The sequence below is a fragment of the Staurois parvus genome, unplaced genomic scaffold, assembly GCF_062004578.1.
Source record: "Staurois parvus isolate SC_StPar_1 unplaced genomic scaffold, SC_StPar_1.0 ptg000025l, whole genome shotgun sequence".
In the NCBI taxonomy this organism is placed as follows: Eukaryota; Metazoa; Chordata; class Amphibia; order Anura; family Ranidae; genus Staurois; species Staurois parvus.
The window spans coordinates 11,023,891-11,051,867 of NW_028317821.1; the positions used below are offsets into that span (position 1 = coordinate 11,023,891).

The window sequence follows — 27,977 nt, forward strand, 5'->3', positions numbered from 1 at the left end:
TTACACTTTTAAGTCATTTCTTTTATTTGATTTACAAAAAGAAGTTACATGGTTCAATATGAAAATAATAAACTGTCTAAAAAAAATCTCAGACAGTAATAAATCATTAATTTACAAGGCATACAGGAGTCAGAAAAACAACTCTTGTACAAAAAAAACCAAACAAAACCCTAACAGTTTTAAAAACCAATACTTAAAATCGATGGAAGGGAAAATAAACCATAAAAAGGTGGAGGTTATTACCCTATGCAACACACCCAAGGAAGCTACATTACAGCAACTTAATATACAAAAAAGTTAAATTAAAACAAAAACAAAATAAAAAATAAACTCTCACTCCATTGCAATCCAACATGGCATTCAAATATGTATAGCTTTCTTCCTGACTCATGTTTGCAGATAGAAGTATCTCTTTAAAAATCAGGAGAACTGGATTTGCTGAACACCTGATATCTGCAAAAAAAGATGATATATTAAGAAAAGTTTTAGTATATGCAATGGACTTACAAATCACGCTCAACATGAATCAATACAGCAAAAGTCAGCAACACCATTTTTTCCTTTTTCAGTAAAAGTACCTGATTCTTACCATGGACAGAAATTTAGCCGAGATCTATCAAGTCACAGCCTAGCAAAAGACAGAGATAATATGCGCATTGTGGGTGTTTAACTGCATTAGAGAGTATAAATAGTTTGTTTACAGAAAGATTTCATGAGAGGGATAAGAGAATCAGCAGTAAAACAGGGCCAAAACATGTAGGGGCATATATGGCTACCCTATTTACATTTAATTTAGAAACAAGGAACACTGATGTGATTTAAATTTGGTGTCCTTTTCACAAACGCATCATCACAAACATTACGGTACAGGAACACCTGAAAAACTGTGTATTACACATAAAACATTTGCGGTCATTGTTACATGTATACAATGTTGCAATATAAATGGCCTTCTGTTGCTTGGATAAAGGCTGTTTCTGAAAGAAGCTGCCTAGTATCCTCTTGTTGCTAGAATACAAGCAGCTTATGCCGCCATGTGTCCTTGTTACTAGGATGCAGGTGGCTTCTGCTGCCTACCATTGTCCTGTTTTTAGAATGCAGAAGGGTTAAGACACCCAGTGTACTTCATTTGCAGATTCTGCCCCCTAGCATCGTTCTGTTGCTAGGATGCATGCAGCTTCTGAAGAAATCTACCCAAAATTCTCAGACCTCAGTTTTCCGTTAAGGGCTGTTTCACAAGGGCTTCAGCTTGAAGAATATTGTGAACAGCAAGCTTTTATGAAACAAACATTCACAAGCTATTGCAAAGCTTTCAGGAACTTTCTCTAAGGCTTTAAAGCGCCCTTCAGCTCCTTTTGGAAATGGTATTCACAGGCCTTAATGGGAGTGTTGATTGCCACTTTAAACAAGATGCTAGCAGGCTTTCAACAAGCTCCAAGTAGTGCTAAAGTCTGCTAGCAGCTTGTTTAAAGTGGCAATAAGCACTCCCAATAGGTTCTGTGCCCAATATTTACAAACTAGAGCCGACTGGTATTTTAAAGCTTCAACAAAGCTTGTTGAAAGGCCTGCAAATGCTCTGTAAAACCTTGCTGGTTACACCACTCTTAGACAAGCTAAATCACATGTGAAACAGGAAAGATCTGAACGCACGACAAGTTTGTCAATCTTTAGACAGCTCGGTACATGGGCCCATAGCAGCTATATATTTAGACCTGTAAAAATAAACACTGAGCATATAAAAATTATGTTTTTTATACCCATATGCATGAGGCCCTTATATGACTACATGCTGCTAAATAGTGGCATGCTTATAATTAATGCTGACAAAACATTTTAAAGCAAATAAAAATAGTAGACTTAAAGTGCACATGTGGAATATTGGCATTAATTGATTTACATATTCTGAAGCAGGAAAAGAGCTATAGAACAAGTTATCCCTGATCTCTCTGGCTGCTTGTAATATGAAGTAATTTGTTCTCAAAGGTCACACCACACACCCTAAAATTGCTTTTGACAACTTAGAAATGTGTTACTTGTTTACATTAGCGGGCTGGCAGACGTAAAGAGGTACAGCCAAAGATCTTTTGGCTGTACTTCTGTGAATCACAGGAGTGCAGTTCGTTCTGCACTCCTGTGACCCATTTTCAGCTGATAGCGGGCTGAAGCCTGCTGTTGGCTGACGTCACTCAGTTGGTCTAGGCTGGGGAAAGATCCCGACTTCAAAGTCAGGATCCTCCCCAAAGTCTGGAGCATCACCTAGCTCAGCCTCTCAGTGAGCCTCTGAAAGCCTCCCTCCCCCTCCACAGCAAAGTGGTCCAGTGAGTGCGTTGGACGGGCAGCTGTGAGAACTCAGTGATCAAAGGTCAAGTGATCACTGAGTTCTCACTTAGAGCTGATGGGGTACAGATGCAGCATCAGACTAATGCTGCATCCACCTAGGTAAATATAATAGAGAAGTGTGGACTTTTTTTCCCTATTTAAGATTGGGTTCGCCACAGAAAGAAGCTCAAATTTTGTTGCCAACTTTGAAGACAAATTTCTCCACAAATGTTAAACTAGAGAGGGCTTAAAAGTTATTTTACTGCTTGTTTAGAATATGCAAACAGTATGCAGTCTTGGCACAGAGTGCACTTTAGATTTATACAGTTTAAACTGCCATTTGTTTTTACTCTTTATAGAAAATGTGTTTTTAAAAATGGGATTTTTATAGTTTTGTAGAAATCCATTTTTCGAGATCCGTTAAGGGCACAGGAATTCAGATATAAATCAGTCATATACTGCCACCTACAGGAAAATTGGACAATGGTGATATGAAAAATCATAAGCCAGCTCCCAGCATTACCCCTCCTTTACACAGCATTAGTCTACATTCATACATATGCAGGTCAAGCATGCTGCATGTGGGCACAGTAGCCCATTCAATTGAATGGACTGCTGTATGTGTGGGAAACACGGGGGAAGAAGTCCCTTTCCCTTTCTTCAAAAAGCGACCACATGGAACCACATGGTTTTTGCACCTAAAAAGGTGCCACATTTTCCAATGCATTGGGGTGCCATTAAGAATTATTAGCATCCCCATGAGTCTGCAAAAGAGCAGCACGTTTTGCCTGCGATTCAAAGAACGCATGCATTTCCTAACCTGGATATGTGTTAAACTAGCCTTACTCAGTTTTGTGGTAAAGTAGTACTAAGGGAATGAACAAAAAACACAAAACTAGAAGATCTGCGATCCGCAGCAACTCCAAATAAGGATTATAGTAAATGTAGCATGTTGAACTACAAAAATCCCATTTTCTTACTCATCCATTAAGGGACACAGAAATTCGAATACAGTAGAGATGTCCAAAAGCAGTTCCACTGCTAAGAGGTCACAATGGAGAACCCAGCGTCTGACAAATAACATGCCAAGCTAGCCCAGTGTGTGTGGTACAGCATGACAAAAAAAATTGAGGCATGCTAGATAGGTGGTGGTGTTATACTGGGGGGCTAACTTATGATTTTACAAGTCTGTTTGTGATGTCCAAACCAGTCTGACTACCTGAATTGCTGAGTCACTCAACAGACAAGAAAAAAAAATATTTAATACAGGTGCATTTTTACACTGGTACAACAGAGCGATATGATTTTTCCAAAGAGAAAACCAATTTCCCTTTAAATTCTCTCTATTTAGTAGAGCATTGAGGATTAGTTTGGCGAAAATTAGTGCTTCCTTTGCACTAAAAAATTGGTAAATATGAAGCATTCATATTCAATATTTCATGTTTACCAGGCTAACAATTAGACAGATATTTGTTTTTCTTTCTCCTAAATATTATTAAAAAAAAAATCTGTATATTCCCATTGGTGAAGATTGTACCTGTTGATATGAGGTTGTATACACCATAACATTTTGCTGCTGTCCATCTGCAGTTATCAAACCTGCTGGCAATTGGCCTGCTGTAAAGTAAAATAAATAACACATTAGCTGTGTTGATCGTAATATTACCAGTACTATCCTTTACATTTATATAGCAAGGTACTTACTAAAGGTTTCCTCTGAAAGCTCTTCCCCAAGACCATCTGCTGTTGTGACAGTGCCACCAAGACCCTTTTCACCTTTCATTGCCTTTTAGGAAAAAAAAAAAAAAAAAAAAATTGTATTTCTGTCGCTAAAGAGTTCACAAACGCTTGTTTCCATAAATATGTTCTTCTAATGTGCTTTATTATACAAAAAGAGGAGAAGACACAAACACTTGATTGCATAACACGTGTTAAATATTTACAGTTCACATAAGCAATACAAAAGTTGAGCAATACGGATAGCAAAAATTCATTAAAAGAGCAGTGTCTCCTGGCGCTGCACAGCCTGGAGCTCCAGTGAGCACTGGAAGGGCAGAGCAGAGAGCCAGTAGCTGACCACTCTCTAGTTAGCGAAGACCAAGAACTGAATGATTAGTGGTCATGTGATCACTCTGATTTCAGTCTAAGAGCCAACAGATGCAGCATCCATATAGGCGAGTATGTAAGTCGTTTATTGTAAACCTGGACTTCTTTAAAATATTTCCAATGAAAAGCACAGCGGAAACAAGGGAGCCTGCTGCACTATTCCTGCCAGCTACCCAAAAAGCCTCTCATGGTAATCAATTTCTATAAAAGGAAGAGGATAAAGCTGAATTTTTTTCAAATACTGGTAATTGAACAGAAGATAAAACCCACCGTACCATCTTCTAATTTAACCTCATAGTAAAGGAAAGAAAATCCTGCAGGACTCCATAAACTATCCACATAAAATCACTTATAATTATGCCAAGCACTACCTTGTCCAGAATAAAGGCAAGTTGACCACAATTAAAGAATTAATTTAATGCTGTTAACAAAAGATTTTCTTTTGGTCTCAAGTGGATGTCTCCTTATCACTCAGGGGTAAAAAATTCTTATTTTGGTATACTGTTCCTATCCTTTGAATGACTCTAAGGCAGAAGACACAATCCCAAGGCAAAAATCAATCAACTGTATGGGTTTCTGCAGGGGGTACCTGCATGTATAAGCCCCATAAGTTTTACACCTCTAGCTAGAATCCAAACTCTTTAAAACCTTTTTAGGTTACTTTTGTTTATCTAAATGAATACAGCAAACCACTGCATTGATTGGTAAACCCAATAGGATTTCACTTTTAAGACACTAATGTTGAAAAGAGCATTTTCCTGTAAAATGTGTTCCATTGTGGGGAGAACAATCCTATCAATCTGCATACATCTTATCTGGCCAAGCTAATGAGAAAGATCACTAGAGATTGTGCTACTGTGGTCTTTATGCAATGTCTGAGAAATCTAGTATTGTTACAGTGATAGATCTGTCCATCTTCAGTCACCTCAGGTCACCTGGTAAACTGTATGTGGTGGAGAATGTTATTGCATTATCAGGGGGCAATACGTGCCTCAAAAAAAAAAAAAAAAAATGTTTTTATTATATATATATATATATATATATATATATATATATATATATATATATATATATATATATATATATATATATATACACACACACACACATATACATACATACATAATTTTAAGAAAAAAAACAAAAACAGTCATACCAACCTCTCTAAATTTCTGGAGGTACAACTTTAATGGTTCGACATAGCTATCAAAGCCTAGGGTAGACATGGCAAACAAAATGTCTTCTCCGTTGATGGTTTTTCGCTTTTCCTGATGACACCTTTCGCTGGCTTCAGATGTTATAAAGCTTATAAATTCACTCACACATTCCTGTACACATTCCTTGGCATCTTTTGCTATCTGAAATCAAACAAAAAAGTATTAAAACGTGCATTTAATTTAGATTATATATCAAAACTGAGCTTTACCATTGTCAGCCACAGTGGTAATTCTGGTATTACAAATACCACAATACTGTGTTGCCTACCCCATACAGAGCAGTGTGTGGTCAGTTGATACACTATAAAATTTCTGACATCAAAAGCAAAACTAAAGGGTGAATCCTTACCTTTCCAAGGATCCCTCACCAGCACCTTCTTCTGAGTGCCGGTCTTCAGGTCTCTTGATTGGCCGGGGGGAATGGTTGAGCATCTGCGGGAGCTTGACATCCCAACACTCAAGAGACTGGCCTGGCACTTTACAGTGACTGTGCAAGTGCATCTCAGACCACGGCATTGAAGAAGACAAAGAGCAAAACAGGGAGGGGCATTTTATTGGCAAAAAAGACAGTGCAGGTTTCTGTTGCAATAAAAGCCTGCCTGCACGCTGTTTCTTACAGAGCAAATTTAGTTCCGCTTTAATTCACCTGAAGTGGAAATAAACCCATCAATTTACCAATTTGTCAAAACAGCTACATTCAAGGCATGCTGTGAATAATACCCGTCACATATGCTTGTGCTCTTAACCAAACTGTCAAGCCATCAAATGGCTTGTGCTATAACTGTTACACAGAGGCTAAGATTGCAGCTTACTTGGCTGTTAAGGAGAGGAGTATTTAGTTTTGCTTTAAATGAATACAACAGGAACCAGATATCTATTTCAGATGTGTCAGCCTGACATGGTGCGTTCAGATTTCATTGGTGAATCATGGCATTAAACAGTATGCAACTGCAATGCATTTTTGGTGTCCTGTCTAAGTAGATTGCTGCAATGGACCGTAACAGTACCAACTGACTGTACAGCCCCCACCACCCTTTACCAGCAAAAGTACTTATACTACTAAGAATCTCTACAGGATTTGGGAACAGACAGCATATACAAGTCACCATAACAAGGATGCAAGCCCTAGGGCCATAATCCTCATTTTCCTTAACTAGTATATGAGTCACTGACTTGGAACAAGGCATGTGCATTTCAGGCATCCCAACACATTCTCTTCTTGTATAGCTGTTCTAGGTCAGTAACTCACAAAGTGAATAGGAAACAGGCTCAAAGCTAGAACCTTCATTTTTTAGTCAGCAATGGTAGCTCCAAATATTTGACCCAAACAGATAACTAATCAAAATCCCATCTGGTGTGTCTTCTGTGTGCCAAACAGATTTCTACCCCCTTCAGGGGGTCTAAACTGAACGGGGATCTCTCCATTCTACAACATTGAAGGATATCAAGATGATAGGGAGTTTCCATTCAGGCCTCAAGTTTCCCCCAACAGAAACATTAACTGAATACAAAAAAGACGTTCCATAACAAAATACCAAGATGAAAGTCTTGCTCAACTATTCTATCTATAAAATCAGTGATATAAATGAAAAGAAAAAAAAAAAAAGTCATACTGATATCCCACTTGCCAAATTTAAGGAGCACAACATTTACAAACAGCTAATGTACATATGGGATTTATTATCCATAGGTTATGCAGTTTGAATTCCAGATCTGTTTTCTATAAAATACTAAAAATTGCTTTTAAAACTACCTTTACCTATCCAAGACCTTTTTTTTGGCAGCAATATGTTTCGGGTAACAAATCCCATGTCTAGACAAACAATGTTTCCGAAAAGTGCTTCGGAAAAAAAACATATATTCATAGTAAATAACTGTATGGCGCTGGACAGGAAGAAACGCAAAAGCCTATGTATGAAAAATGTATAAACTGTATACTGCAATCATAAGGCAATCACGTCATGATCATGTGACAGAAAAAAAAAGTTATTTGCATTTTAAAACTAATGCTGCCCAAGGAGGTGGTGAAATGGGAATAATAAATGGCTGTCTTCTCTGGAAGGTTTCCAGAAGAAAAAGGCGAAACAACTTTGCACCTCTTCTACCTGAAGCTTAATATTGACTGAGGGTGTAAAATTAGGCTGTACGGTAGTTTAGAAAAAGTGGAATCTGTAGACATTACTTTTCCTGTTTGTGGTATGGCATTTTTCATTATCCGTGCCACATTGGCAATTGGCAGATATATATCTTGTTCTCTGAAAGTCTCTTTAGAGCCATTTGTGTCATCTGGGTCATTTAAGCTGTCTTCTGTGTCTCCTGAAACAACCAGAAATGGAATAAATCAAACATACCCTTTAACAACGATCTTAAGTTACGAATATCAGTAGGAATATGCATTTGTAAATAACTACTAGGAAATGAATGCCAGGCTAAGACCCATGATGAAATAAAGGTCATGCAGCTTTTCTTGTGGTTAACCTGACCCAAAGTACAGGGAATGGAAAAAAAAAAAAAAAAAAAAGGAAATGGATACAGAGAAAGAGAGGACCCAAAAGCATGCTGCCAGTTGTGCAGTTTGCTCCGAGTGATGAGCTGGAGATCTTGAAATTCCCCATAAGTCTTACAGATAATGGCATAGTTAAACTCCCTACACACACGGGTAAATACTGTAATTAGGCATTAATCTAAGGGTGGAAATTAAGTATGCCGATTTCTAAAAATACTGGTAAAGCTAATGGGGAATTTCCCCAATAATCTTTCAGGACAGCAAAAGGAGATGAAGAGCAAGTTAAAAAAAACAACTAATGTCTCAGGGAGGGGCAAATATTTGCAGAACTTTCCTGCCGGAGGCTAGATCTTGCTTTAAAAGAAACCGTCCATAATGCTTGAAGAAGGCATCCTGATTAGCAGGCTTGTAGATCTGTTCTACTGATGCCCCTGCTTTTCAGCCCATGCTGTTGCCAAAGAATGGGTAGAGTTTGCCTGGATAGTTGACTCAAGCTGACTTCCCTCTATCTTGTGGACAAAAGTAATGGCTTCCCTTATTCATCTTGCTATAACATTTTTTAAAATCCAGATAACTAATAAGTCGGCCCCTACACAACTAAAACCACAGTGTGCACATTATACAGGCAATATTGTGAGCCCACTGGCGTGAACTGGTCCTTAGAGTAAATCTTTCTAGTCACCATCCCACTGCTCTTGAGCAAGGTATTAATCACTCTTTCCAAGCAGTTTTTGTAGTTAAGCTGTCCCTTTCTAGATCCATGCTGCTGGTTGAAAGCATTGAGGCCTGTTGTGCAGAACTGGACCATGCACTGGACAACAGGTCCTCTCTGGCAGACAGCTGCCAAGGTTTTGTGTACAGACATCCTTTGCAGGTCAGCAAACCATATCATCCTTGGCCACCACGGGGCAATCAGGACTAGTTTGCACATGGACTTAAAGCGCCAGCTCTTCTTCAGCTTTTAATGAAGTTTAAATAAATTATTTGGAACAAGCAGGTCCAAAAATAAATGATTGACTTCGCTAAAAGATGCTGCGGCTGTGTGCGCTGTACAAGCTTTATATAGCCCCAGCAATATATAGTATACAGCCCAGTGTTCCAGCAGTGAGACAAGACTGGACCAAAATTAAGTCAAGCTGAGCGCTTACTATTTTATGAATGAATACAAAACTTCTTCTGATAGGCTGAGGCAGAAAGGCGAACTGATATAACAATATTCACCAGTCAGAGGAAGCCTTGCATTCATTCATAAAACATAAACCCCACTATTAAAAGCTGAACAGCGGTCAGCCTGACTCAAATTTTGTTCCAGGGCTGAGACAGGAAAGTCTTGTCCCATTGCCAGAACACAGCGCTATATGCTGTATGTAACTGAGGCTACATACAGTTCATACAGCACTGATAGCCGCTGTATCTGTTAGTGAAGTAATTGGTTTGTTTGAACTGGCTTGGTCAAAAAGAACTATTTAAACTTTATTAAAAGCTGGAAATCACCTTTAACTTTCAAACTACTCTTGGGATCAGGGCTAAAAGCAGAAAACCAGAACCCATGGTGATGTCCAAATTTTGGGACAGTGCATCCAATCCTACCCAATTTTCTTACCAAGAATTATCCCTCTACTTTCCTGTTTCCTATGGTGGTCATTCCCTCCCTGTCATCTGCAGATAAACTTGTGGGTTTAACTCCCAATTGCTGCGTCAAATCCTTTTCCGGCTGAGAAAATCCTCTAAGATGTTTAGGGATCCTCTGATGCACACTGCTGTAATCAAAGAGTATATCCCTCTCTCTCTCAGGACAGAATTGTTTATTTTAAGTAGACCAATTAACTTTTACATTGCGGTCTTGGAAGAGTATTGGGGAAATGCATATTGCAGGTCTAAGGGTGTCATGTAACCATTTACTAGTCTCAATGCCTTTTTCACCACTTACGTCAAAAGCTGTAATTAATTGCTAGTGATTTATGATGTCACCATAAAACCATCACAAAAAACATGTATCTTGTCCTTACATTATAAATATTCAAATTCATTTTCAATAATACACATTTTGTGGATAATACCACTAAAGTTTACAACATAATTTTCGGTATGAAGTCTTACCATCATGTGGCTGAATCACATAATGACTTCCTCCAATATAGTCTGCAGAAATTCCTAACTGGGATGTATCTGTTGTAGAGCTATCACCATCCATCTGCAAATATTAATATAAACATTAGAAGAGTAGTAAAATGTTTACACTTCCTCCATTTTCTATAACTTATACCTGGGTTAAAAGACATTTATGGGCAAGTTTTTTTCTGAAATTTCTAAACAGAACAATTACATAGCCTTTACCCTACTGAAGAAAAGGTTACAGGTCATTTGGTTGAAGAAGCACAAAGCTAAGCACAATTTGCATACCATCTGACTACAACATTCTGCAGAGAAATCCGTCAAGAAAAAGTCCTGCAAGACCCCAAATTGCTTCAACAGCCAAACATCTGACCAGAGCTGTCCAATGGGCTTCCTTTGCAGCCCACAAGGTCCAAGTTATTACCAACATCCGGGGGTTATTATTGCTGCCAGTAACACCAATAAAGTAGAAGAGAGTCTGTTACTGCTGCACCGGATACCAATGCTAAGGGTAATTATAGCAATCTGTTCAAAGCTAAATGGCACTATTTAGAAAGCCTTGTTTTGTTATGTCTGTGGCAGTGTATCACTTCCAAACAGACTGGTGCGAGAAGGGGAGGGCAGCAGTACAAAAAAGTTAAGTGGGAGGGACCCTGAGAATGAAGCTTCTTGAAAGAGGTTTACCATATAATATTCATGCCTTTTCCTGGTTTTATTACAATATGTATGGTCATCATCTGGCAATTTTTACTTTTATACTGTAAAATAAACAAACCAAGATGTTCTCAGACACAAACATTGCTAAAATCATACCCAGCAAAGGATGTCACTGCAAAGATAGCTGTTCTCTTTGGTGTCTGGAGCCAATCATACACACTACCATTCTGGTGTACTCTCAGAACAGTCACAGAAATGCATTAACAATCAACTGTGGCCACAGACATTAATCTTTATAATGACACCTATTTAAGGATAGATGACTGTCAAATGGCTGGGCAATTTCCTGGGCAGTGGAGATGTAGCTGGAACGGGTGGACTGACAACTCATAGGGCCCTCTGGCAATAGGGTATCATGGGGCCCCTGTGTCCTTACCCACACTCAAAGCCCACCCAAAAAAGCCTATTAAAAAAAAACAAACAAAAAAAGGTACCAGGGGCATTTCATGGGGCCTGAGTACTCGAATGGTCAGTCAGCCCCTGAGCTGGAACATTTTTAATATTAGAAAAGTATTTTATAGGTAAACCAATAATTCTAAGTTTACATCACAGAACACAGAGGAGTTCATATCCATGACTACTTGGAATATGCAGCCACCTTCAGGTGAATGGACATGGGACAAAATAAATAAATGCAAAAATCTGCCTGGGCATAATTCCTCCCAGCTCAGCTAAGCCTCAGAATACTGATTTACTTCCACAAAAAGGATTTTACAGGTAAATTCATAATCCTAATTTCTGAATCATACATCCCATGACACAGGAGTTTATATTTATGACTAATTGGTAGTCGGCAACAGAGCAACAAGGTCCATGTGCCCAAAATCCAAAAACAGAATAATGAAGAATGACATTGCCACCTGCATAACTATGTGCCCTAAACCAGCGTTTGCAGAGGTGTGAATATCTACCTGGTAGGACTTAGTAAACACGAAGACCAGGTAGCAACTTTACAAACATTTACAGAAGTTTGTAGTTGAATAGCCAAGGAAGGACTGACTCTTCTGGTGGAACGGACCATGACTAGGAAAGGAGCAACTTTGTCCTTGATACAATAGGCCTGAGAAACTAACAAATTCACCTAAAATAGTTGATTGAGAAGCAGCCTGACTCTTGGACTGAAAAAACAGGGAATCAGAATTACATTCTTTATCTGCTGAAACCTGATACGCTTCACCAGTGGTAGATGCTTTGTTCCTTTATTGTAGCTTACAATATCGATGTACCTTGTTTTGAAGTTTCTCTTTGACAGTGAAAAGACTTTCACTGAGCTATGTCAGCAGTCCTCTTATAACTGTTTTTCTTATGCACTTTGTATTATCAATGAAAATATCTAATAAAAAACGGTTACATATAAAAATTCATTATAAAATTATAAAATATTATAAAATTCATTATACATTCTAGGATTAAAGTGAAACTCCAGGCAGAGAGGTATTTGTACCTTGTGAAAAAAAAAAAAAAGTAATATTATATACAGTGGGGCAAAAAAGTATTTAGTCAGCCACCAATTGTGCAAGTTCTCCCACTTAAAAAGATGAGAGAGGCCTGTAATTGGCATCATAGGTAGACCTCAACTATGAGAGACAAAATGAGAAAAAAAATCCAGACAGACAATCACACGCTGATTTGGAAAGAATTTATTTGCAAATTATGGCGGAAAATAAGTATTTGGTCAATATCAAAAGTTCATCTCAATACTTTATTATATATCCTTTGTTGGCAATGACAGAGGTCAAACGTTTCCTGTAAGTCTTCACAAGGTTGGCACACACTGTTGCTGGTATGTTGGCCCATTCCTCCATGCAGATCTCCTCTAGAACAGTGATGTTTTGGGGCTGTCGCTGGGCAACACGGACTTTCAACTCCCTCCAAAGGTTTTCTATGGGGTTGAGATCTGGAGACTGGCTAGGCCACTCCAGGACCTTGAAATGCTTCTTATAAAGCCACTCCTTTGTTGCCTGGGCGGTATGTTTGGGATCATTGTCATGTTGGAAGACCCAGCGACGTTTCATCTTCAATGCCCTTGCTCATGGAAGGATGTTTGCACTCAAAATCTCACGATACATGGCCCCATTCATTCTGTCATGTACATGGATCAGTCATCCTGGTCCCTTTGCGGAGAAACAGCCCCAAAGCATGATGTTGCCACCCCCATGCTTCACAGTAGGTATGGTGTTCTTTGGATGCAACTCAGCATTCTCTCTCCTCCAAACACGAGTTGTGTTTCTACCAAACAGTTCTATTTTGGTTTCATCTAACCATATGACATTCTCCCAATCCTCTTCTGGATTATCCAAATGCTCTCTAGCAAACTTCAGACGGGCCCGGACATGTACTGGCTTAAGCAGGGGAACACGTCTGGCACTGCAGGATCTGAGTCCCTGGCGGCATAGTGTGTTACTGATGGTAGCCTTTGTTATGTTGGTTCCAGCTCTCTACAGGTCGTTCACTAGGTCCCCCTGTGTGGTCCTGGGATTTTTGCTCACCGTTCTTGTGATCATTTTGACCCCACCGGGTGAGATCGTGCGTGGAGCCCCAGATCGAGGGAGATTATCAGTGGTCTTGTACGTCTTCCATTTTCTAATTATTGCTCCCACAGTTGATTTGTTCACACCAAGCTGCTTGCCTATTGCAGATTCAGTCTTCCCAGCCTGGTGCAGGTCTACAATTTTGTTTCTGGTGTCCTTTGACAGCTCTTTAGTCTTCACCATAGTGGAGTTTGGAGTGTGACTGTTTGAACTTGTTATCAGTATAAAAGACACCTGTTCACGACCTCAAACAGGTGCCATTGATACTGGTAATGAGTGCAGGACAGAGGAGCCTCTTAAAGAAGAAGGTACAGTTCTGTGAGAGCCAGACGTCTTGCTTCTTTGTAGGTGACCAAATACTTATTTTCCACCATAATTTGCAAATAAATTCTTTCCAAATCAGCCAATGTGATTGTCTGGATTTTTTTTCTCATTTTGTCTCTCATAGTTGAGGTCTACCTATGATGCCAATTACAGGCCTCTCTCATCTTTTTAAGTGGGAGATCTTGCACAATTGGTGGCTGACTAAATACTTTTTGCCCCACTGTATATTACAAGCAATGAGATTCATCTCCCATCCAGATCGCTGCTCTGCAATGTAAAAAACATATTTCCATTTATGTCGAAAGGAAAGTACAGCTGTACTTTCTTGTAGAATGGTTTTTATTGAGCAATGGTAGCAGAATACAAATTGAGCAATTAGGTCCCATACAGGGGACAGAATCTTAAAAGAAAACTAATGGTTGAATACAAAATCATATTTTCAAGAAAACCCACAACAATAAAGGACAGAGGCATCAAGCAGCCAGTGCCAGAAATGGCGAAATATCTCTGGGCGCAAGGACCCAGGATTTGGCATTATGGAAAGGGTGGGTATTTCCTACCCTGGGTGGAGGGGGGCAAAATGAAGGGGGGGAGGGAGAGAGAAAAAAGGGGGGGGGAATGGGAGGGAAAGGAGAGGAAGAAGTGGGAAGGGAAGCAGGAAAAACACAAGACAGAGGGGAGGAAGTTTAGCTAGGAAGGAGAAGGAACCTGCGACTTAAGTGGCGTCCCACAGCAACCCAGAATACCCAGGCTGGTTGGGGGCAGGGTGGAAAGAGCATAGGAGTACCATGGGCTCCACACTTATTTACATACGGATTTTTACAAGCCGTAGACTTTACCTTACACATTAGCCGTGTGTGGGGGGAACTGTGTCAAACACTTTTGCAAAATCCAAGTATACCACGTCCACCGCCACTCCTCTGTCCAAGGTTTTGCTCGCCTCCTCATAAAAAGAACAAAAGATTTGTTTGACAACTTCTGTCTTTCATGAATCCATGCTGTCTGTTGCTTAAAATATTTTTTTCTCAGCAAGAACTCATCTATGTGGTCTTTTGTTAAACTCTCCAGTATCTTCCCAACTATAGAAGTTAAACAAACAGGTCTATAATTACTTGGTAAATATTTTGACCCCTTTTTAAATATTGGCACCACATTGGCTTTACGCCAATCCAGTGGTACTATACCAGTCATTAAAGAGTCCCTAAAAATTAGAAACAATGGCTTTAAAATGACAGAGCTCAATACTTTAAGGACCCGTGGGTGTATTCCATCCGGTCCAGGTGCTTTATTCTAAAGATTTTTGGATCATATCAACTGTGAGCCAATATGGATCATCTGGATCTGTGTCAATACCATGCCCATTATGGACAAGAGCTCCCCCATGCCCCTTTGTATACACTGAGCTGAAGAAGGTATTTAATAAATTTGCCTTCTGTTTGTCCTGTCACCCACTCTAGATTATTTTATAAAGGGCCTACATGCTCGGACCGGACCTTTTTACTATTAATATATTGGAAGAATTTTGGGGGTTGATCCTGCTATCTTTTGCAATTTATATTTCCTTTTAAATTTTTGCAGCCTTTATTTCCTTTTTGCATATTCTGTTATATTCTTTGTAATAATTAAACAATGATAGTGTTCTTTCATTTTTATATTTAATAAAAGCTCTTTTCTTATTATCTATAGCTTAACTTTGGCTGTAAGCCACATAGGTTTCATTTTTAGCCTTGTAAACATGTTACACATTGGAATATAATTTGCAGTGTGTTCACATATAGTCTTTTTGAAGAACTCCCATTTCTGTGTTGTGTTCATTGATTCCAATATTCCCTCCCAGTCTAATTCTTGAAGAGCATCTCTCAGCCTTGGAAAATTAGCTCTCTTAAAATTGAACGTTTTTAATTTTCCCGTATGTGCTAACAATAAATGAAATCATGTTATGGTCACTGCTACCCAGATGTTCTTTTATATGGACATTCATAATAAGCTCTGCATTTTTTGAGATTACTAGATCCTGCAGAGCATCATTTCTAGTTGGGGCCTCTATGAACTGTACCGTAAAATTGTCCTGTAGTAGGTTTAACAATGTTTGCCCTTTAACTGTTCCTGCAGTACCATTACTCCAGTCAATTTCCGGATAATTAAAATCCTCCATTATTATCACTGTCCCAGCCCTTTTGATCTGTGCAAGGAGCTGAGTCTCCACCTCCTAATTAACACTGGGAGGCCTATAACAAACTCCAATGATTACCTTTGTAGTACGCACCCCCATGTGCAGTTCCACCCATAAGACTTCAGCCTCATCACACTCTCCATCAATTAGGTCCTCTTTCACACTCGCTGAGATCACTTCTCACAGAGATACAGACACCACCACCTTTCCTATTTACCCTGTCTCTCTGAAAGAGAACATAGCTAGGAATATTAAGGGCCCAGTCAAGTGAAGAATTTTCTACCTTCATGCATAGAATACATGAAGGTAAAAAACCTTCAGCCTTTACAACCACTTTAAGGCAGTCAATTTCCATGCCTTAAGATACAATGCATTATTCGTTTTGTGATCGCAGCACACTGCAAAGCAACACGTATACGTTTGTGATCAATAACAGCACTAGCCTATCTCATACCAACATTCCTATTAATATCAATAATGCAAAATACAACCACATAAACAAAAATTAACACTGTAAACTGCATGCGCCAGTGACATCGTCGGCTACATGCTGTGTGAATATCTCCTAAACGGTGCAAATTTAAGAGATTCACTGTACCTACAGGTAATCCTTATTATAGGCTTACCTGTAGGTACAACTTACAAAGTTTTTACTTTGGACTTTTTCTTCCACTTTTAAGAACTGATCACTCCATTTTTTTTATTCAAAATAAATGTGGTGTATGGGAACTTTCCTATATTTTGACTTTTTACAGTATTTATTTTATGTGGTAGTACTTTGCACTATTGAGATTGAGTAATATGAGATAGGCTAGTGCCCACTGTTATTGATTTGTTCACATTTCTACTCTCATTTTTCACTTAGAGGGGCAGCTGCCTTGGATAACATTGTTTTTGTTATTGATACAATAATGGTATAGGATGACGCGTTCTTATCCCTAATTAGGTATATATTTGTATAAATTCTGTCATCAAGTGGCCTTGTGTAGGAAGCATTATTAATCTTAACATATTTTGTGCAGTGTTTAACCGCTTGCCGCCCTGCCACTGTGTTTATACGTGTGCAGGGCGGCAGTGGAGCGCAAAACCACGTTTAAAAACGGGTTCCGCGCTCCCGACACTTTCGCGGGCAGGGGGCGCGCGCGCCCGCCGACCCGCGGGTGATCCGATTCGATCCAGGAGGGATCAATCATTAGATTTCAGCCAGTGATTTCTGGCTGAAATCGGATGATCGGTCCCTGTCCTATCCTGTCCTGTGTTGATATTTACACAGGGCAGGATATGATGTCATTCTTCTCTGCCTGGACACATTCCGTTCCAGACAGAGAAGAAGAGACATTTAAACGTGAGTAAAACACTACACTAACAGTTAGAACACACTCTAGGACACATTTAACCCCCTGATTGCCCCCCCCCCAGTTAACCCTTCACTGCCCTGTCACCAGTGTACCTGATCAGTGAAGCGATTTTTATTGATCACTGTATCAGTGTCGCTGGCGACTTCCAATAGTGCTAGCGCCCCTCCCAGATAGCGCCAGTTTGCCCCCCAGTACACCAATAAAGCCATTTAACCCCTTAATTTCCCCCCCCACCCCCCCAGTTAACCCCTTAACTGCCCTGTCACCAGTGTCACTGATCAGTGAAGCGATTTTTACTGATCACTGTATCAGTGTCGCTGGCGACTTCCGATAGTGTTAGCGCCCCTCCCAGATAGCGCCAGATTGCCCACTAATACACCAGTAGTCCCGTCTAACCCCTTGATCGCCCCCCCCTGAGTTGACCCCTTCACTGCCCTCTCACCAGTGTCACTGATCAGTGAACCAATTTTTACTGATCACTGTATCAGTGTCGCTGGCGACTTCCGTTAGTGTTAGCGCCCCTCCCAGATAGCGCCAGATTGCCCGCTAATACACCAGTAGTCCCGTCTAACCCCTTGATCGCCCCCCCCCCTCCCCGAGTTGACCCCTTCACTGCCCTGTCACCAGTGTCACTGATCAGTGAACCAATTTTTACTGATCACTGTATCAGTGTCGCTGGCGACTTCCGTTAGTGTTAGCGCCCCTCCCAGATAGCGCCAGATTGCCCGCTAATACACCAGTGATCCCGTCTAACCCCTTGATCGCCCCCCCCTCCCCCCTGAGTTGACCCCTTCACTGCCCTGTCACCAGTGTCACTGCTCAGTGAACCAATTTTTACTGATCACTGTATCAGTGTCGCTAGCGACTTCCAATAGTGTTAGCGCCCCTCCCAGATAGCACCAGTTTGCCCGCTAGTACACAGATAATCACATTTGACCCCTTGATTGCCAGGAACACGCTTACTTGCACGCTAAACCTTCATTGCTAGTATAGTGTCTGATTGGATCAATATCTTTGATCAGATCAGCGCTATACCAGCATTCACATTACTTTAGTATCCCCAAAAACGCAGTGTTAGCGGGATCAGCCCCAACACCTGCCAGCACCTGCGTTTAGCCCCTACGCCCCCCCCTTCTCCCCCGGCAAGTGCAGTGTCAGTAGATAACTGTCACTTGATACATATTACACACAAAACCGCAGTGTTCACAGAATCAGGCCTGATATCTGTTAGCACTTGTCGGTAAATTTTTTGTAGCGGTTCAAGCAGTCCCTGTCAGCCAGGCGCTCTTTTTCCCGTGAGTCGCACTAGGTACCTGTAAATTTAGTGGCCAAAATGTCTAAGCAAAGGTACACTAGTGAAGAGGCCTATAGGATTCTGAGCATGTCAAGTGAGAGCGAAGGGGAAGACTCACTGGCAGAATCAGGCTCAGAATACGAACCTATAGACAGCAGCGGCACCCTGACAGCTAGCTCAGGCGATGAGGAAGTGGTCCCTGCTAAGGTCAGGCGTACCCGATCCCATTCACAGGTTGCTGAGGTGGTACAAATGCATGATGACTCTCATATGCAGCAGAGTGCCAGTACTAGTGCCGCAGTATCTTTTGGTGAACTGGCGAGCACCAGCGGCCTAGTACATCCTGGTCGTAGGCATACCAGCACTGCAGTATCACTTGGTGACGTGGCGAGTCCCATAAGTGCAGTACAAGCTGGTGCGGTGGCGAGCACAAGTAGTGTCCCGCGGCCACCAAGAATTCGCAGACAGGCCCGTAGAGCCCCTAGTGTCCTTCCGGATGTGCTTGCAAATCCCGATTGGCAGCCCACAAATTCTGCAGCACCCGTACTTCCCCCATTCACTGCCCAACCCGGAATTCAGGTGGAAACAGCAAATTTAAATACTCCCCTTAATTTTTTTGAGCTGTTTTTCACAGAAGATCTTTATGCATTGATTGTGGATCAAAGCAATTTATATGCACGCCAATTTATCGCCGCCAACCCAAATTCAAACCTTGCCAGACCATTCGCATGGAAACCCATTACGGTTTCCGAATTTAAAGTTTTTTTGGGCCTAACCCTCAACATGGGCATTAATGATAAAAATCAATTGCGGTTGTATTGGTCCACCGACCCTCTTGTTCACATGCCCGTGTTCTCTGCTGCCATGGCCAGGCATAGATATGAGAGTATAATGCGTTTTATGCACTTCTACGACAACTCACTCAGTCGTCCTCGGGGTGACCCTGAATTTGACCGGCTCCACAAAATTCGGCCCCTCGTAAATCACTTTAACCAAAAATTTGCAGATGTGTATACTCCCCAGAAAAACATCTGCATCGATGAGTCCCTCATTCAATATTCTGGCCGCCTTGTAATCAAACAATATCTCCCCAGCAAGCGTGCCAGATATGGGATCAAGATGTATAAGACCTGTGAGAGGGCAACAGGCTATACATGTAAGTTTCGGATTTACGAGGGAAAAGATAGTTACTTGGAGCCCCCCGGATGCCCAGACTACATGGGGAGCAGTGGCAAGATAGTTTGGGACTTGGCGTCATCCTATTTCCACATGGGGTACCACTTATACGTGGACAATTTTTATTCAAGCGTGCCACTATTTAGACATTTGTTCAATTTGGGAATTTGCACATGTGGCACTGTGCGATCTAATCGCCGAGGCTTCCCCCAACGGCTTGTAAATACCCGTCTTAAAAAGGGGGAAAAAGCCTGCTTGAGAAATGAAGAATTGCTCGCAGTGAAGTGGAAGGACAAACGGGATGTTTACCTCCTGTCTTCCATTCATGCAGATACGACCGTCCAAATTACCACGGCAACTGGTGTTGTTGAGAAGCCCCTCTGTGTCCACGATTATAACCTTAACATGGGAGGGGTGGACTTCAATGACCAGATGATGCAGCCGTATTTAGTTTCCCGAAAATCCAAACGCTGGTACATAAAAGTGTCAGTTTATTTATTTCAATTGGCTCTATATAATGCTTTTGTTCTCTATAAAGCAACTGGACATAGTGGATCATACCTAAATTTCCAGTTAGAGAACATCAGGGCCCTTTTGTATCCAGAAGGTGCTGTGCCCCAAATCCCTCTCCCAGATGCAGTTAGCCGTCTGCATGAGAGACATTTTCTCGATACCATTCCTGGTACCCCAACCCAAAGAAGACCCCAAAAAAGATGTCGTGTCTGCAGCAAACGTGGAATTAGGCGTGACAGCCGCTATTGTTGTCCCTCCTGTCCTGGCCAACCTGGCCTCTGCATCAAGCCCTGCTTCCGCCTCTACCATACACTAGTGAACTATTAGTATAGGGTACAGCACGGCACAGATCAGGGCACAATTACACAGGGTCTCAAAAGATGTTCGGTAGTCAGGAAACTGGCTATCGCATTTGGAGAGACCCTACCAGCTGTTTAAATGTTTGAAGTTTGGAAAAAAAAGTTAAAAAAAATAAAAAAAATAAATAAAAGTACAAATACCCCCCAAAAAAATAAAAAAATGTAAAAACCAAAAATAGTTATAGTTTTTTTTGTTGTTGTCATTTTTGTGATTGTTCGACTTTCACTGGTTTATTGTTGTTTTATTGTTAACCATTTCTGTTTGCAGGAATGCTTTCAGCTGCAGCGCTGACCTGTTTATTCTGACAGCAACAGGAACTTGCTCTCAGAATAGACATAAGTCAGCGTGAGCAGCGCTGTTGGATGAGATTTTTCATCCGCAGTTATAAAAAACAGAATATATGCCAAAGCATGGGGGCCTGGGGTGGCCTGTGGGTGGATGGCCCCTATGCTTCGGCATATATATTTTATATTTGTTGGCACATTTCATATGTGCCCACCATTAGAAGTGGGTGGATTGAGGGAGGTTTCTAATGGTGGGCATACCACCACACACTTTTCATTATAAAGTTGTTGAGTTTATGTTTTATTGTTAACCCTTGTTGATTTCTTTGCAGGAACGTCAAACTGCAGCACTGACCTGTTTATTCTGACAGCAACAGGGTCTTGCTTTCAGAATAGACATAAGTAGGTGTGTGCAGTGCTGTCGGATGAGATTTTTCATCCGCAGTTAAAAAAAAGAAAATATATGCCAAAGCATGGGGGCCTGGGGTGGCCAGTGGGTGGATGGCCCCCATGCTTCGGCATATATATTTTATATTTGTTGGCACATTTCATATGTGCCCACCATTAGAAGTGGGTGGATTGAGGGAGGTTTCTAATGGTGGGCATACCACACACTTTTTCTGGCAGAGATTTCTTCTCTTTTTTTTCATTCAGCCCACAGGCTGCATAAAGAAAAAAAGAACATAGCATATACACCCAACAAGGACCAGTGACGTACTGGTACATCACTGGACTTTGAATGGTTATACCAGGGTGATGCCTGCAGCTGCAGGCATCATCCTGGTTTTATTTTTTTCAGCCGGAAATGGGCTTTCATGTAAAAGCATTCCTAGTGGTTAATTAGCTGCAGAATTGCCTTTACAAGCAGCGGGAGAAAATGGCCTCCCCTCCCCCTCCCTGAGATTTGCTTTCCAAAAAGGGGTCATTTGGGGGTGTTTGTTCTATCCTGGTATTTTAGCACCTCAAGAGATGTGATGGGCGGTCAGAAAGTAAAAGCTGTGTAAATTTCAAATTATCTATACCATAGTTTGTAGACGCTATAACTTTCACACAAAGCAATCAATATACACTTATTGGGATTTTTTTTACCAAAAACATGTAGCAGAATACATTTTGGCTTAAATTTATGACTAACTTTGAGTTTACGATATATTTTTTATAGCTGAAAGTAGAAAAAATTGTTTTTTTTTCAAGATTTTCGTGTTTTTTTGTTTATAGCGCCAAAAATAAAAAGCGCACAGGTGATCAAATACCACCAAAAGAAAGCTCTATTTGTGTGAAAAAAAGGACGTAAATTTCGATTGGGTACAGCATTGCATGACCGCGCAATTATCATTTGAATTAGTGCAGCGCTGTATAGCAAAAAAAGGCATAAATTACAGTATCTATACCATAGTTTGTAGACGCTATAACGTTCACACAAAGCAATCAATATACACTTATTGGGATTTTTTTTACCAAAAACATGTAGCAGAATACATTTTGGCTGAAATTTATGACTAACTTTGAGTTTACGATATATTTTTTATAGCTGAAAGTAGAAAAAATTGTTTTTTTTTCAAGATTTTCGTGTTTTTTTGTTTATAGCGCCAAAAATAAAAAGCGCACAGGTGATCAAATACCACCAAAAGAAAGCTCTATTTGTGTGAAAAAAAGGACGTAAATTTCGATTGGGTACAGCATTGCATGACCGCGCAATTATCATTTGAATTAGTGCAGCGCTGTATAGCAAAAAAAGGCATAAATTACAGTATCTATACCATAGTTTGTAGACGCTATAACGTTCACACAAAGCAATCAATATACACTTCTTGGGATTTTTTTTACCAAAAACATGTAGCAGAATACATTTTGGCTTAAATTTATGACTAACTTTGAGTTTACGATATATTTTTTATAGCTGAAAGTAGAAAAAATTGTTTTTTTTTCAAGATTTTCGTGTTTTTTTGTTTATAGCGCCAAAAATAAAAAGCGCACAGGTGATCAAATACCACCAAAAGAAAGCTCTATTTGTGTGAAAAAAAGGACGTAAATTTCGATTGGGTACAGCATTGCATGACCGCGCAATTATCATTTGAATTAGTGCAGCGCTGTATAGCAAAAAAAGGCATAAATTACAGTATCTATACCATAGTTTGTAGACGCTATAACGTTCACACAAAGCAATCAATATACACTTCTTGGGATTTTTTTTACCAAAAACATGTAGCAGAATACATTTTGGCTTAAATTTATGACTAACTTTGAGTTTACGATATATTTTTTATAGCTGAAAGTAGAAAAAATTGGTTTTTTTTCAAGATTTTCGTGTTTTTTTTGTTTATAGCGCCGAAAATAAAAAGCGCACAGGTGATCAAATACCACCAAAAGAAAGCTCCATTTGTGTGAAGAAAAGGACGTAAATTTTGTTTGGGTATAGCATTGCATGACCGCGCAATTATCATTTGAATTAGTGCAGCGCCAAACAGCAAAAAAAGGCCTGGTCATTAAGGGGGGTAAATCCTCTGGGGCTCAAGTGGTTAAAAGCATAGGTAACAACTGGTTCAAAATATATTATTGTTTGTGTGCACTGTAAAATAAGTCTTGCTGAAATAACACTGGTTATAGAAAAGCTAATTTGATGTGGTGAAAAAAAAATAAAGGCATAGGCCGAGTACAGAAAAATCTTCTAGTATACAGATTATCAAAACTATAATGAATAAGCTACACAAGCATTAAAAGCTTTTTTCTCATTAGTCACATTATCAGCCTCTCTAAACCTTTTACTACAGAGGAACCTACAGTGAACTCCCAGGGAAGGATGAGATGAAAAAGGACATTCCTTCAGAAGGGTTATGAAGAACAAATGTTGGATCATGAAATTACGCCTGTATTCAAAACTGAATGATCTTTTATTAACCCCTAAATTTAAGACCCAAGGGGATTCTAGGAAACATGAATTGGCTTTATTTTTTTACCACATTTCCACCCAACCCAGGTGATAACACTGGTGTATTCTTAAGAATGATAATATATTAGGCCCACACCTCCTTGAAAAATCTAAAGTGATATTCAAAAAAGAGCATGTACGTTGAGTGATGCTATTGCTCCTAATCTTGTGGACAGACCACCAAAATTAAAATCGTTGGCAACTTTAAGGGATTTTATCCCTTTAGAAGGTTTAGTGTATGTAGGAATTGGACGCCTATCTGAACAGCACTTTTTTTTTCTCATGTTACTTCTAAACAATATGCCATTTAGGAGTTTATCACCTGCTCTACTAGAGGTGTTTACCTCCTTCCATGTCCACGTGGTCTGCAGTATGTGTAACTGAGTGTAAGGATTGGGGGAACACCTCTGCGGTGTCACAATAAAGATCCTTTCTCAAATAAACTAATAGCAATAGAGAAATATTCCCCACACTGATGGGACAGTACTCTTAGACCATGGTATTACGCGATCTGAAGCTGGCAAAATGCACTGTTTGCACTCTGTGTTTAGGGTGTCATTAGGAATATATTGACATCAGCAGCAAATTGCACACCCAGTGCATTTTGAAGACAGGTTTCCCAAACCACATTCTGATGAGAACAAGCCCTTGGAGAATTTATTTTAAAAAGGGTTGTATAGGCAGTGATCTCTAACAGCCTTGTGGAATATATACATACCTGTTCACAGCCTCTGACCACATATGTTAACATGTCCACAGTCTTTTAAAACTTCTATGGCATTACATAGTGCGAATACTAGGTGCTGCCCCCTCAAGTTGTAACTGCAATCCAGTTGAGGTCCATTAGCAACTGTAAAGTGCTATATTTAGTTAGTTGATCTCCTCTGTTACAAACACTACTAGCCCAAGCTTTGAGATCTTCCCATGAACCACACACCTGATATTACCATCATTTTAGTAAAAGAATGCAACAAAAAGATGTTTATGCATTTACATGTGCAGGTCAGAGTAATTCTGGCTATACAGATTTTTACCATGTCAAGGGCTAAGCTGTATGAAAAACTATTTCATCAAATCTATAGACTCTTCCGCTATTCAAGTCACTGGAAAAATTCTGTTGGGCCATCAGATCCAAATGCAATTGCGTGTGGTCGGCCAAAAGCTGGCCATACATTATACAATCTGATAGTACAATCTCCTTTAGTGCTAACAACTCTTAACGGCCTGTACAATTGGTTAAATGATTGGGTTGTACAAGTTTGTCTTCATATTACATAGTTTTGGCAAGTTTAAAGCAGAACTACACTGAATCTGAGCACCACAAACCAAAAGCACTATTTCATTTATCTTTAATATTCAAAGCACTCTAAGCCCTCCATCCATGTCTCCATGCTTTATTTTTCTAAGAAATTTCTCAGAAAAACACCCACTACCATTTCTGGCCATGGCCATCTTGAGTAAGGGCAGATGATTCATGTAACAATTACTTCTTGGAATCCATGCCCTTATCTCAGGCATGCAGGCAGGAGGAAGGTGTGCTTAAATAAGAAAGCCCATCCTCCCCTCCAGAAGACTCCTGGAATGTATGACATCATTTGCCTTGGTATGAAAACCAGGAAGTATAGAAATGTTGGAGAGAAAAAAAAAAAAAAGTGTATAACGCAAGTAAACATAATATACTTTCCTATCTATTTACTAATGCTAGCAGTATAAGGATTAGAAATAGTCAATGTTGATTGAGAGAGTGAAGTTCCACTTTAAAAGGGATTATACAATCTGATTGTAGTATATATGGACACCCTTATGCCAGATACACATGGACTGAATATCAGATAAAATGAGCCGGGACAGCTCCCTGTCCAAAGGAAGCTGGTTTCAGGACTGCTTTCTGTCAAATGGGCATGCTGGAAAAGTCAGCATCTGATCAGCGCTCTCATCCAACAGCTGCGAGAGCAGACTTGTATGTCCTGATTGGTTGGAGGGGGGGGGGGGGTTCTCCTGTCAGAACACAACACAGCAGGGGAGATTGCTGCACTAACATCACTTTTCTTAGTACAGCGATATTTTTTTTTCTGTTTAGCCCACTGGGTTGAATGAAAATAAAATATAGTGGGGTTGATTTTCTAAAACTGTAAAGTGCTAAATCTGGTGCAGCTGTGCATGGAAGCCAATCAGCTTCTTCAATTAAGAAAAACAAAAATCAAATTGGTTTCTGTGCAGAGCTGCACCAGGCTTTGCACTCTTCAGTTTTAGTAAATCAATCCCAGGCATTAGTGTATGGTGTGATAAACATTTTACACTGGAAGAAGTTCTTGCCCATCGTTATTTGTTGTATTGGGAAAGCAATCTGCATTACCTCTTACAATCATAGCTGCACACCAACAATTCTTCTACAGTACTGTACACCTTTAGGGCACATTCACACAGCTGCAGAGAGCCATGTACTGTCAGGAAGAAACATATTCCTGCCAACAGCCTGTGCAAATAACAGGCTAACAGCAGTTATAGCCACAGACAGGGCTGCCCATCCATCCTTGGGAAGATGTAGTGACTTAGATGCGCTTATTCCTGAGGTGCCTAGTAGCCCATCATTAGCAAACAGCTGTATGCACATGCCTAAAATTCTCAGATGTAGGAATACATGCCTAACTGTGCAGCCCTCTGCATGAGCTTGCATGGAAAGCTATCAGTAGGATCAACACACAAAAGGCTCCATTCACAGAGCGAACACACCCAGATCAAGATCCTTATTCTCAAAAAAGAAAAAAAAAGTTTTTAAAATTTGAAAAAATGACAGTTAAGAGATCCTTGTGTTATACTGTATTACTCTTGTGGTGTCCATCCAACGGTAACAAGGACATCAGAGAACACTGCTGCCAGGAGCAGAGGATAATGGGGGGAAGGAGAGCCCATATCTTCCTATTAACACCATTTATCCTGGACTCACATACCACACAATGAAGGGGAGGGGGGGGGGCTGTACACAGCATGTATATAGATACATATACTGTACATGATCTCCCTCTCTGCTCATATCACATACATCCATGGAGGAGAGGGTGGATATATACAAATCTTACTTACATCCATGGAGGGGGGCTGTACAGTGTGTAGATACATATACTGTACATGACCTCCCTCCCTGCTCATATCACATACATCTATGGAGGCTGTATATCCAGTAACTGTGTGTGATTGATAGATATATATTATACACACACTGTATATTGCACCCCTCCCCCATATGACATACACCCATGGAGGCCAGTGCGGTGATTACCCGTTGTACATATACACAGTATAGTGTATGCTCCACACACGCACACACAAATATCATATACATGTATGGAGGGCAGTGTATCTGAGCACACACTGAGAGATAGATATCTATATACACACACACACACAAATATATATATATATTTATATAGGGTAGTGTATCTGTACACACCTGGAGAGATATATATACACATGCACACACACAACCCCCTCCCCTCAGGCTCAGCCATCCATACCCCACAGTCGCGCACAGACACAGCCCGCCTCGCCTTCCCCACATCTGGTCCTGTGTCCGCCATAGACAACCCGGTAGGTGACCCCGGTCATTACTGGCGGTGGTGCCCCGAGGACAAGGCGGCGTGTGTGCGGCCTGGCCAGAGAAGAGCCCTGAGCGCGCACACACTGGGTAAGGCAAGCGGCCGGCCCTGGGCTCGCCAGACAAAGCGCGGCAGCTGCTGTGAAGGGAACGCAAGGCTGCAGACATGCCGGAGAGCCCGGGCGCCTCGGTGCTGCCTCGGGAACGGGAGTGAGGCGGGCGTCACACACACTGCCGGATCCGGACATTTCATTTGAGCTGCGGGGAGGAATCGGTTAGCAATCATTGGCCGAAGCCAGGCACAAACCTCCAGTGCGGCCCTGGTTGGCTCCCTGCACGAATCGGCTGTTTGGTTGGACAGAAAATGGCTGCGAAGGAGCCAGTCCCAGCGCGGAGTAGCGCTTCCAGGACTTGGCTTCTACGCCCTCCGCTCGTAAGCCAGAACTGCTGTTCCAAGAGC

The 27,977-nt window shown here is 40.7% G+C and overlaps 1 protein-coding gene across 2 annotated transcripts; it reads right to left on the minus strand.

The window, feature by feature from the left end:
* On the minus strand, nucleotides 1–27,966 carry NFYB (nuclear transcription factor Y subunit beta). Of its 2 annotated transcripts, none has more exons than XM_089651838.1 (7): nucleotides 27,825–27,966; nucleotides 10,249–10,342; nucleotides 7,825–7,958; nucleotides 5,586–5,783; nucleotides 4,024–4,105; nucleotides 3,857–3,936; nucleotides 1–453 (listed from the first exon to the last, which is right to left on the minus strand). In XM_089651838.1, exons 2-7 carry the CDS (start codon nucleotides 10,340–10,342, stop codon nucleotides 421–423), a joined length of 621 nt encoding a protein of 206 aa, XP_089507964.1. In that variant the 5' UTR covers nucleotides 27,825–27,966; the 3' UTR covers nucleotides 1–420. The 2 variants fall into 2 exon arrangements, with proteins under 2 accessions (XP_089507964.1, XP_089507963.1); XM_089651837.1 differs by lacking the exon at nucleotides 27,825–27,966 and adding an exon at nucleotides 14,675–15,427.
* Nucleotides 27,967–27,977: the final 11 nt, after the last annotated feature.

Coding starts and splice junctions, on each gene's coding strand:
- NFYB (XM_089651837.1), bottom strand. Junction 7,959..10,248: donor TGTGATTCAGCCACATGATG/GTAAGACTTCAT, acceptor TGGTTGTTTCAG/GAGACACAGAAGACAGCTTA. Junction 5,784..7,824: donor CCATACCACAAACAGGAAAA/GTAATGTCTACA, acceptor GTTTGATTTCAG/ATAGCAAAAGATGCCAAGGA.